The 12,403-nt window shown below is 42.0% G+C and overlaps 1 protein-coding gene across 1 annotated transcript; it reads left to right on the forward strand.

The window, feature by feature from the left end:
* Positions 1-318: 318 nt before the first annotated feature.
* Positions 319-11,942, forward strand: lmo4b (LIM domain only 4b). Its single transcript, XM_086225146.1, has 5 exons — positions 319-721; positions 2,160-2,403; positions 6,648-6,744; positions 8,730-8,885; positions 11,010-11,942. The coding sequence occupies exons 2-5, from the start codon at positions 2,168-2,170 to the stop codon at positions 11,016-11,018; spliced, it is 498 nt and encodes a 165-aa protein (XP_086081272.1). The 5' UTR covers positions 319-721; positions 2,160-2,167; the 3' UTR covers positions 11,019-11,942.
* Positions 11,943-12,403: the final 461 nt, after the last annotated feature.

Consider the following 12,403-nt stretch of genomic DNA (forward strand, 5'->3'; position numbering starts at 1 on the left):
GAAATAACACAAAGTTACACAAGTACGTTTAATTTAGCGGTGCATCAACTCGATATATCTTATAATGACTCACACTCCACTTTTGTTCGAATGGCTTTCTTGCCAGTGTTTGACTTAGTACGTTCGTCTCCTCGTTACTTTCGCACCTCTCCGGACCATAATCTTTCGCCTTCGCCTCTATCCTCTCGCTGCGTGTCCGAGCCCCGTCTCACATGGCGCTGATTGGCTGGATTTGTTATTCCTCCTAAACGATCTGCACGCTGATTGGCTGAGGTGGTTCTGTCGTCACGCAGCTAAAATGGGTTTTTACTGGAGGTTTCTTCCTGTCAGCGACACATGTAGAACAAGCGGGACTCAGGCACATCAGACTCGGGGACGGAGCAACGCAACCTCTTCGCACATCTCTCCTCTCTGCCAAAACACGCTGGTCTCGCTGTGAGGAGGACTTAACACGGCATGCTCAGACATTTAACTACGTCTCGCTATGGACTCCTTTTGTTCCAGCTCAAAAAGAGTACCGAAGCAGCCACAGTAGAACGGGAACCATCCGGTGGAAATACTATCTGATAACTCCATTTGCTCGCTTGTTGCCAGTGAGTTGAGGTCTTCGCGGAGGCTTGCTCGTGGCGTTTTACCTGTACTTTTGGGGAGTGTTTGTGGCTGCCTGTTTACCTGCCTGTCATTGACCTCTCAGCCAGTACACTCAAGAGAAGCCAACGAGGTGGGTGTCTGTTTTTATGACCCTTACATGGCATGCTAAAGCGTGTATTAGTGTTTTAATTGCAGCTAACACTAAAAACATGCTAGCCGTGATATTGTTGTTGTAGCGACGTTAGCTTCCTTCTCTTAATCTCCACGCTTAGCTCTTAATAACACTCTTGTGATGCCACATTTCTGTTTTTATTTCAATTAAAAGCACCTTTTAGCACATGGCTGTTTGGTATGTTTCTCTCTCTCTCTCTCTCTCTCTCTCTGTCTCTCTCTCTCTCTCTCTCTCTCTCATTCTATTTCCGTGACTTGGTCTCTGAGCCCAAATTGCCTGCCCGTGTAATTACTTGAGTTAGCCCATTTAAGTTAAAAGCCGCCCCCTCCTTTCCCTCCTGTCCCCTCCATCCCTCAGCGGAAAAAAAAAAACAAAACAAAAAAAAAACGCTCCTCTGTGAATGAAACTTGACGATAGTCCGTCTTGTTTATCCAAGGAGTCACTTTCAGGTCGGCGTTTTGATTCACCTCCTTTTTAGATTTAATCAGCACTAAGGTACTCTGTGGTTTGTCCCTGAGAGCCATCGCTAATGGGCTTACTGAATGCTTTTCTCTGTGCACCCCCTCCCTCCCCAACTCTAATTAGCCTACCTGCCTTTCAACAAAGATTTGGCTTTATCCAGGCATGCAGTCTGCCTCACCAAATTGGAGAGGATTACATTTGGGAGAAGCCACATTAATTTTGTGGTTGAAACAAATACCTGCATTGCATTCAATTAGAACATCATTATAGTGATATATCGTGGATATCTGCCCTCTGCTGAAGTTCAACACAAGAGAGAGACCATAACCATTCCTGGTAAACCGAGACCCAAACTGTTTCACATATCAGGATGAAGCCATTTCAGTTATAACCTATTCAAGCAGTAATCCTTTGTGTTTTGCTACAACTGCCAGCTCCCAGCCATTCAAAGTGTAATAGAGTAATGCATTGTGTGGTGAAGTATTGTGCCATTTAGAATTTCAACAAAAGCCCATGCTGCATAATTGTTCTTTTGGCCCTCGGTTTTATCAGTTAACAGACATTCATCATGAAAGGTCCAATGAAGCAACATCTTGGGGATGAGACAGAGATCAAGGGGCAGATTAGTTCATGAAATGACGAGCAGCTCACACAACTTAATGAGATCAGCTATTGTGCTTTTGGTAGGAATTGTGGTGTGTGGCTGCTCAAAGAACATGCTGATGCAACAAGATGTTCATGGACCTGCTGGAATTTAAAATGTGATAATTCATTGTGCTTGTTATATTATGATAAACATCAAACTCTCGAGTTTTGAACCCGATTTACGCAAAACAATACTGGCCCGTAGAACTGAAAGTATGATCTGCAACCTCCAGGGTATGACATGCCTGACTGCTAATGTCATCTCTACTGTGTCTTTGTGTGTTTTTAGGGACAACAATGGTGAATCCTGGAGGAAACAGCCAGCCCCCACCAGTGGGCACAGGTTCTCTGTCCTGGAAGCGGTGTGCAGGGTGCGGGGGTAAAATCGCGGACCGTTTCCTCCTCTACACCATGGACAGTTACTGGCACAGCCGGTGCCTCAAGTGTTCCTGCTGCCAGGCCCAGCTGGGTGAAATCGGCACATCGTGCTACACAAAAAGCGGCATGATCCTTTGTAGAAATGATTATATCAGGTGAGAAAAGCAGCCGGCGATGCATGCCTGCAGAGATTCTCATTGGTCCGTATCACCACAGAAAATATTGTCTGCCAATGACTCAATATTAGAATGACTTTATAAAATTGAAGGTGAACGTACCTTGGGTTTCATTCTGAGGAAACATACCAAATTGTACTGACCATGAACAGAGCTCACTAAAGTATCTGAGTTAAAGTCTCCTGGCTTGACTGACAAACTGAAACGCATGGGCGTGTGGACAGAGGTAAAGACTTGTTCTACATGTGTACAGCTTGCTTTCCTCGGTCAACTGTTGGAAAGAAAATTGGGCTCGTAGGATTTATGTTTGAGGTGTTTAGCTGGATACCCTTTTTTTAATGTTTTCGGTTATTGTCATATAACAGAGATGGAGCATTTAATTAGCAAAGATAGCCTTTTTAAATATTTTAGTGGGTGTGCCAGACACCCAAACAGAGTTCTTGATGACACTCTAATTCTGCTAATGAATTCTGCTTATGTACAGGCTGATGTTGTTAGTTGGGGCAAAGTTTACTGAAAGTTTAAGTACTTTGCAGGGGTGCTAGAATGACATATTGTGACTCATATGAATGAGCAGTTTTCAGTTATTCTTTGGATGCCGTCAGTGTGATTTTCTGAATATAAGTCCAATCACTTGTAAATATATATATTACCCGACTAAATTAGCACGGATAATTCAGAATCTAAAGTGTGCCTGCACGCTCTCACACCCACCTCATAAAAAGGATGAGGAAGTCAATGGGGTACTTCATTCGTAATGGGAGTATAACGTAATTAAAATTGGAGGGTGTGTGTGTGTGTGTGCGCGCGCGCTTGCGTGCAGGCGCGCAAGCGTGCGTGCGTGTGTGTGTGGTTGGGGGGGAATCCACCATTCCACTTGTACTGAGAGCATGCTTGGTGGAAGAGCTAAAATGCACATTATGGAACCATGAGATCTCTGCAGAGATAAAGATAGGAGAGAGGGGAAGGGGGTAGAAAAAAAACATCTGACAGTGAGTCTACACAATTAAATGCTTTAATTATAGTCCCCCTCCATTTCCTTTAGTCCTGATGGGTTTTATCTAATGAGATCTGGTCCCTGGCTTGTATCCGCTCCCAATGACGTGTCCGAAATGAATGAGAGCCACACCGCAAACAAAACATTTAATTAACCAAATTGGCTTTTGAGAGAGAGCAACAGAGAAAGGCAGATAGAGAGGAGGGATTATTGCGAAGGCCATTTGCCGCTGTTCCCCCCCCCCCCCCCCGCCTTAAAGGGGCAGACTCCTTTTTCTTTTTTTTTTATAGATTGCTGAGACATTGCTAACTCATATGAATACATCCTCATGTCACTGATCAGAAAAGTCGAGCGGTAATACAGCACACCTGTAATAGGACGTATTTCAGGCCGGGATGACTCCTACGTGATGTTGGGACAAGCAGAAGCTCTGTTTTTCATGCAGTCCAACTTCACGGTAAAGTTGCGTTTGCTGTGACAGCGGTGTTGATCCAAGCTGGTGGGTGATATTATTTCTGTGGGCAGCAAGCAGAGAGAGAACTAATGTTCTTGTGGCTTCTGGATTCAGGGAGAATGCTGTCCCCTTAATTGAATAAGCCCGGGTAATTAAATGGCACTTTTCCAATAGAACGTGTGAGGTAAATCTAATAGTTGGCTATTTAATATCACTTTGAAGTCTGCCCACTCAAGCACTATGACAGCACAAGAGAATGTGAACTATTGGGCCAGGAAAAACCGGGATCTCAGAAATTAATTAAATCGCATGCAATTTAGGGGAAACGTTTATCTTGATTTGTCATAACAGAATTAATTCAAGGCCTTCAATTCACTTGGGGCCAGATCTGTTACTCTGAATTAACCAAGTGTTATTTGGCTGATTTGCCCCCCCCCCCCCCCCAACTGTCGCCCCACACACACACACACACACACACACACACACACACACCTCCCCATCCCCCTTCTCCCAAAACATGTGCACATACAGATCCATGCGAGCCCTCCCTCATCCCCGCAATCTCCCTGCCCCGCCACATCCCCTCCACCCCTCTCTCTAATGCAGCTCTTGCCATTATGCAAAGCCCCGCTTCAGTTTCAATATGGCCTAGTGCTTTTAAGGTGCTTTGGCTGCTGATGTAGAGAGGCATTTTTAATGGACTGTGTTGCAGAAATCATTGTTGTGGGGTAATTTTACCCTACTCAAAGGCCTTGGTGAATGAGGTCCACATTTACCTGACAGCCTAGCAGCAAGCCATGCTATATTTCACCTGGCAGTCAGTGCTGAAATGAAATCCAATAGTCGCTGCCTAGATAGACAATGGACAGCTCCAAATGTGTTTTTTGTTTGTTATTTAATTTAATCAAAGAGGTTTGTCATGGCAAGTCACAGCCGGGGGGAGGATACATGAAGATAAAGCCATGCTTCTGTGTCTGTAACGCATAAGAAACATAGAAAGACTCACTGTTTTTCTTTTTCTTTTTTTTCTTTTTTTAAGAAGGGGAGCTGAAACAGATGTGTCAGTGCAATTAAAGAGTCCCTTGGCCTTAATTATGCTGACCTGGGGTGTCTACTTCACCTCAGTGCTGTAGTTCACTGGCAGAAGAGGCCATTAGAGCTCAAGTTCAAACCGATACAGCAACTTAATTGAGCACCTAAAGGCTCTGGCTCCTTAAATCAAACACTATCAAGAGCTATCTTCTGGTAAAATAATTACCCTGATATGAGTTCCGCATTGTGGTGACATAGAAGCGGCTGCGGTGATGTCCCCTAGTCTTTGTTCCAACACCTCAAAAGCATTCACGTGGTGGGAAACTCCGCAAAGAACATGAACATGATGAGTACATTTTCAATCTGAGCCAAGTCTGAATTTGAGAATGAAGTGGCTTTGAAATGGAGACCCGTCTTTGTGGTGCAGTGTAGTTTGATTTCTACATACACAGACACACCGCATGAACACAAGAGTCTTAAAGTGAGGCCTATATGTTCATTTCCGCTATCATGTTTGTCCCAGTGAAAGAAGAGAATTGGCAGCGTTGTTACAACAGTCTCCAGTTAATTAGTTTCTGAAATTGAGTTTTGATGGAGCCTTTCCAAATGACGCCAAGACAAAATTTGCTTCTGCCGAGGCTGTCTTATTGAAAGCCATTTCTGTGTCCCTTTGCAAAGAGCTCTCGCCTGTTTGTCAATATATCAAACAACTGCTGGGGTTCTAGTCGGGATGGTGGAAGCATCTATTCTTTCTTTGTTCAATACGTTACATGAAGGAATGTCTGGAATTCTTTGCACACTCTCCTCTTGTTATTCCCTTTTCTTGTTAATTTTTTTAGCCAAACAACTTTATCTGATCCACATACACCACTGTTACCCACTCCTCCCTATCCCTTTCTTTTTCCGTCCCTCTCTCCCTCTCTCCCCTTCTCTCCGAAGCATGTCAGATGCCGTGGTCTTATTTGATTGCTTAGGAAAAGTGCAGTGATAGAGCAAACACCCGGTGAGATATGATGACAAATGGGTCCAGATCCCAGTAAATTACTTTCTGCTCAAATCGAAATTTCATTCAGTTTGCTGCTCACCGAGATGAAGTAATCTAAATTGTGGACTCAGAAGGAAGATAGAAAGGAAGCTGGAGCAAGCATTTCATTATCAAGAGGCAGAGGGAAAGAGAGAGAGAAGGTTAGGGACGAAAGAGATGAGCAGAAGCAAATCTAAAGTGTTGACACCATGATTGAAAAGGTTAACCCATGCACATTATATATCAACCCGAGTAGCTACGGCTTTCTAATGGAAACACGGCACTGACGGAGCATTCACAGGAGTCCTAATGGCAAAAGCACTATGTCTTTGCCTGGATGTACAATCAAATCCTCTTGGCTTGTGATTGCTTATGTTCCAGGTTATTATTAGGTTGCAAAAATGTGCACCAAAAGTAATGTACAGCCTCAGAGTCCTGGAGAGAGTCCTATTTGTTGGTTGATTTTGAGAGGATTTTCTATTTCTTTGAGAAGTTGGATTTTGTTTTGCTATTTATTTTCTCTTTTTGGAAGCCTTACTGTTATTTTAGCATTGAGAAATTGTGAATATACTTTTATTGTAGATTTTGTGAACTTGTGAATATAGATTTCAATCAGCCACATACGCAGGATAATAGTTGTGGAGGCCACAGTGCCTCACAAAGCTAAATCTATGCAGATGGTTACACCTCCTCCTCTTCCTCTTTTTTTTTCTCAGATTATTTGGAAACAGTGGCGCTTGCAGTGCTTGTGGTCAGTCCATTCCAGCCAGTGAACTGGTGATGAGGGCGCAGGGCAACGTGTACCATCTCAAGGTAAACTTCACTTTCCTCTATGATGCACATGGGCTGATTCAGCACAGAGTACTAAACGCCAATCACACTGGATTAATAGATGTTTTAGTGATGTTGGTTTTAATCACGAAAAACGGCCATCACCATTTGCCACAGCTCAAAGTGAAATCCGTAAAAGAGACTGTGTGTGTGTTTTTCAGCTAACAAAATCAAAGTAAATCTGTTGGCAGCGATGGGCTGGTCCTGGGCTTACAGTGCCGCCAAGACAACATAAAACAAAATACTGACTTAAAAAAGCACAATGAAAGTCTTAATTTTGCTTGTGAGGGCCAATTTGAGAAGTATCAGGTTATTATGAGTGTATAATTGTGATAAGGGTGGCAGTTACCGTCAAGCTTGAGTTGGGGTCAGATTAAATCATACAGAGTTACACACAAGGTAATTCATGGTTTAGCCATGTACTGTGTCAAAAACTCAAAACTTTTATTTATAGTTAAGATCTTTCCTACATTAAGAAAAAAATACAACAGAACTCTATTTCTAATAAATTTAAATATTTAAAAATGTTTTATCCAAAACCCCCAAACCAGCAAACATATTTAAAGTTTATTTAAAATATACATATATTTGAAACCTTGCCAAAATTAAAAATGGTAAATGGACTCAGTTTTATATCGCGCTTTTCTACCTTAGCGGCACTCAAAGCGCTTTACAGTGTCAACTTATTCACCCATTCACACACACACTCACACACTGATGGTGGAGGCTGCCATGCAAGGCACCAACCTACTCATCAGGAGCAACTATGGGTTCAGTATCTTGCTCAAGGACACTTTGACATGGTCACCGGGGTCGAGGATCGAACCAGCGACCCTTCGGTTGCTAGACGGCCACTCTACCCCTGAGCCATGCCTCCCACAATTACACCACTTTTTTCAGAAGCTGATAAAAAAGTGTCATCAGATTTCAACTCTCTGACAGTCCTTGAACGAATGATGTACCATACACATTCACCAGATAAAGTCCCCATTTTTTGTTTAACTGGTCACTGCCTTTTTCTAAATGTGCAAAAAATGAATAATTTTCACAAACAGATCCAGTTTAAAAAAAACAAAAACAACCTAAAATTCTGTGCTTGGATGAACAGTCACATGACACAAAAATCTGCACAGTTTTGGCTGAACTGCAGAAGCTTTGGTGCAAAGCTGTAATCGTTTGTTATAAAGCTAAATTTGTATGAAAGTGATTTAAATTGGGTTTTCAAGATATTGGTAACAGATTTGGTCATTTGGAAAAATGCTTAAATATTTATTCCATATGTTTCAATCATTTAATTTGACTAAATCATTGAAGAAACTCAACTTTGTTTCAATTTAATATCTTTCTACTTATGATTTTGCTGTTTGAGGTGTAAAGTGTGTGAATATGTTACAGGAATAAAACCGTTTGGCATTTAGAGAGTTAATGGTACAATGTGTCAGTCTTGTATCTCTGTTCGACATCCATGGGAAACAAAGTGGGAAATAAATGATGAATGGTTTTCTGCAAATGTTTTAGAAATAAAAAGAAAGTGTTTTTTCTCTAATTCCCATCATTTGTATGTGTGCTCTGGTATGTACGAAATGGGGTTATCATCTATGGATTTTATTCAGACAATATCAACATGGGTAAATATCAGCTAAATCGGTTGTAAAATATCAGCAAAAAAGTCCAGTATCATGCATCTGTAAAAGTTTGTAAAAACTTTGACCATTTCCATTTACAATCAGTGAAAAAAAACAAACTAAATGATTGATTGATGATTGGCTGTAGGACTGGACAATAATTCAATATCTGTTCGTTAGTGCACGCAGACACAGTCACACACTAAGAGCTGTGGAGATGTACATCTTGACTCAAGCATCCTGACAGATGCATGAAGGTTTGCTTCCAGGTGTATTATTACGTAAGGGGATTGAGTGCTTCCTCGTGGTTGTGATCGGTTCTCTCTCTGACCCCACCTTTAGTGTTTCACATGTTCCACCTGCCGGAACCGGCTCGTCCCAGGTGACCGGTTCCACTACATCAACGGCAGCCTGTTCTGCGAACACGACAGACCAACAGCGCTCATCAATGGCCATTTGAGTTCATTGCAGACAAACCCACTACTGCCTGACCAGAAGGTGAGATCCCCCCTCCTCCTCCCGCTGCACTATTCGAACACATCAGGGGCTCTCCTGTGACGGGCAGTGCTCTGCACTTCTTTGTGGTCCCATTTCTACCTATGAAAAGTGGCGGCAGATGACTTCAAAGCAACAGAAAGTCAGTAAAAGCTTGTCGTCATTCAGTTGGAGTCATTAGCAAGAAAACAAAAACATCTGTAATTTTCGTACCAACATTCTTCACTCTGTTTATATTGATGTGGTTGATTCAACTTGACTGCGAGGCATGCAACAGATATTACATCTTGTCGAGCAGAGATGAATTTTATTTTTAGACAGCCAATGGATTTTTCCATCATTCTTGCTGGAGGACATGCACTCAGAAAATCTGTATTAAATGTCAGTGCAGAACATGTGAAAATGACTTTTTATTGTGCTGCTGTCCTCATACTCATGTTTGACTCATCTTGAGTTTATGTGTTGTCCCAAGCCAGACTTCCAATCATGCTGAAAAATGACACACGTTAATGCACAGTGTTAGAGCAGCATTTGACTACATCACCTAAACTCAGCGCTGGTTTCAAGGCCGGAAATGTGTCTCCATGGCCCATGGTGCAATACAGACAGCGAGCTGCAGCAGCTAGTATATCACCAGAGCTGTCGTTGTGGCTTCCCTGATTTGATCTTGATGCTCACATTGAAAGCAAAACAGAAGGCCTAATCATAAACGAAGGATAACTTCATTCTTCAGGATAGCTTCATTCTGCCTCCAGGAGATGTAATCATTTTTGCCTCACAACAAGGAGCTATATTGATACCTTGTCTGCACACACAGATAGATATGGGAGGTGTTGGGAGTGTGTCAGAGTCTGACTGAAAGAGGAATTATATTGTTGGGAGCATGCATTTCACCTTGAGTGGTTTTGTGAGTAGAGGAGAGGTAGAATTCCATTAAATCCTCCATGTCACAGGCTTTTTAAGGGCTTGTCACTTTAACAAATCAGCTCTTAGAGCTCTTAGAGCTCCTCACATCTAAATTGAAAGCCGTTGCATTATCTAGCTTAATTTTAAATGTCTGTTTAAGTCCTTACTCCCACCCCCATGTCTCTCGTAGCTTGTCTGGCGTAGTAAATATGAGGCCTCATTGTTTATTTATGTGCTAACATCAATTGTAGTGAAAACTGCTGAATTATTGATGCTAAAATGCAATCTGAATATTGGCCCTGGTGCTTTAATTATAGCAGAGAGAATTATTAAATAAACAGACACATCGCTGAGTGGGAGCAGTCTCGGGATGCTTTTGTTATCTCTGAGTGAAACAAGGAGAATTGCTCTGCTGCTGGAGCACTTCATCACACTCACATTCTACTTTCTTGCACTAAAAGAGGTGTACAGTAGTGATAGGTTCTCAGAATCAGTAGAGGTCCTCGACATCACAACACAGATACACTGGCAGGCTTAGTAGAGGAGCACATATAGAAGTCTTCCTCTGGTCAGTATTGTTTTGATTAGGTGTGATTTTGTCCTGACATAATTGCTGCTGCCCACATCCTCGGCGAAGTACATTTGATGCTCATTTATTCCGCTTTCTTCCCAGCTTCTTCCTAATCTCTTTGTTCAGAACAGACAAATTACCTCTCTCATACAGAGCTGCTTTGACCCTGGGGAGTGAGACCCTCCCAGCGTCAGTCACTTTAATTAGCCCCCAAGTAGGAGTTTGCAATTACTAATAGACTGAAGCCCTCCTAGTGATTTGAGGGATGAAGGGAAAAGTAAATCGGCTCTTAAAATCATGGGAAATGAAAAGGGAAAAAAAAAAACAAGAAAGATGAAAAAGTTGAATGCTGCTGGAACCCAGACAGATAATTATCTTTACTCCCCTGCATTTTTCAGTTACACAGGACTGAACACCTCCTGCAGTTCTGTTTGAGCACGGTTATAATTATACCAAAGAGAATGGCTTCATGAATGCACTTTTAAGTTAATGCAAAGTAAATGGGACACCAGATGGTTTTCAAAGCCCGGCTGATCAATAAATTAAAACGGGGCCTTACACTGGAGCCAAGTAGATTTATCAGGGTGGATCATTTGTGGCATTTCTGCTGCACTTAATGACTGCTTTATTATTCATCTTCCACTGTTCAGGTGTGTTAGACGGACGCCGCGCAGGAAGCAGGATGTGTGCCTTCATTTTAACCCTTACTCATCGTCACCCAAGACAGTTGGGATCAGCAGCAACCTGGCCTTTTAGCTGTGCTCCCTGACTCTTTGGCCGAAAGGAATCTTCAACCCATCTTACTGGTAACCTCATTTCTGTGACCCCACACCCAACAGTCAGCCTTCAACCTTGGCTTTTCCCGAAATATGGGTGGATACTTGCACTTAATGCACCTGAATCGGGGCGCCGAGGACTCCCAAGACCTTGACGTAACAAGAAGGAGACCAATCAGAATCAATGGAACTCTTCAGGATAAGAAAATAACAAGGGATGCTGTGACTGAAGTGAGAGAAAAGACTAATGAGGTTAAAGAGATTCAGGCTTTTCAGAACTCTCAAATATTTGTTCGAAGACATTCTGGGGAAAAAGCGGGACCGTCTCATTTTTCCTCTCTTCTTTTTCTATTCTCATTTCCCAGCAGGTGTTTCCACTTTCTATATTTTAGATGTTGTCCAAGGGGAATGTGTTTTTTTTTTTGTTTTCTTTTTCTTTGGTGGTATATATTAAAATATATATAAAAAGATGGGGGTTTTAAAAAAAATTCAAAAAAAATCAAGCTGTGGCTTTTGTGGAAAACAAATCATGAACACACTCTTGGTGTATTTGTAAAGCTACCATGTATGTACAGTATGCATGTAAATGTCGTTGTCCAGGCGTGGCTACCGTACATCCAACCCTCCGCACCAGACTCCAACTCCCCTCCCCCTCTCCTGTCGAAACCGAACACACGGCAAACTGAAGAAACTTGCTCCTAGTCAGTAATGTAGAGATCATCACCAACATATAAATGCTGAATGAAAGAGAAATTTATTTGTGATATTTTCCGAGACATTTGCTCCAGTATGGTGTATTTAATTAATAAAAAATATTGAAGATTTTAAAGTCTCTTAAAATTTATTAAGTTTGTATTCAAAAGTTCCATTTTCTAAATTATGGGTTTTGTTACATCTTTACTACTTGTCCCATATTTTGACAATGAAGCTGTTCTTTATGTATAATTTATTTAATTAGGAAAAGAACAGGATTTCCAGGTGGTGAAGAATGCTGTTCCATGTAAGGCCTGATATCAGTGCCGGACTTGTCTGTCTCTACTGAAGATCCCGCAGAGCCGCCATTCAATTCCCAGCGTTGCAATCATCAAGGCGCATGATGAGCCTCTAACAGAAAATGGATAAACATGTATCCTCTCTTTCTGTTCAAATGACCGTTTGCTATTCATCACTCTAATACCTGACAGAAATGAAGGAAAATGTCCCTTTGAAAATTCAATTACTGCAGAGTGCAAGAGGGAGGTGTCTCTCTTAGGCAGCCACAAATTGAA

The sequence above is a fragment of the Aulostomus chinensis genome, chromosome 14 (assembly GCF_037954235.1).
Source record: "Aulostomus chinensis isolate RoL2024-O1b breed Wild chromosome 14, RoL_Achi_v1.0, whole genome shotgun sequence".
In the NCBI taxonomy this organism is placed as follows: domain Eukaryota; kingdom Metazoa; phylum Chordata; class Actinopteri; order Syngnathiformes; family Aulostomidae; genus Aulostomus; species Aulostomus chinensis.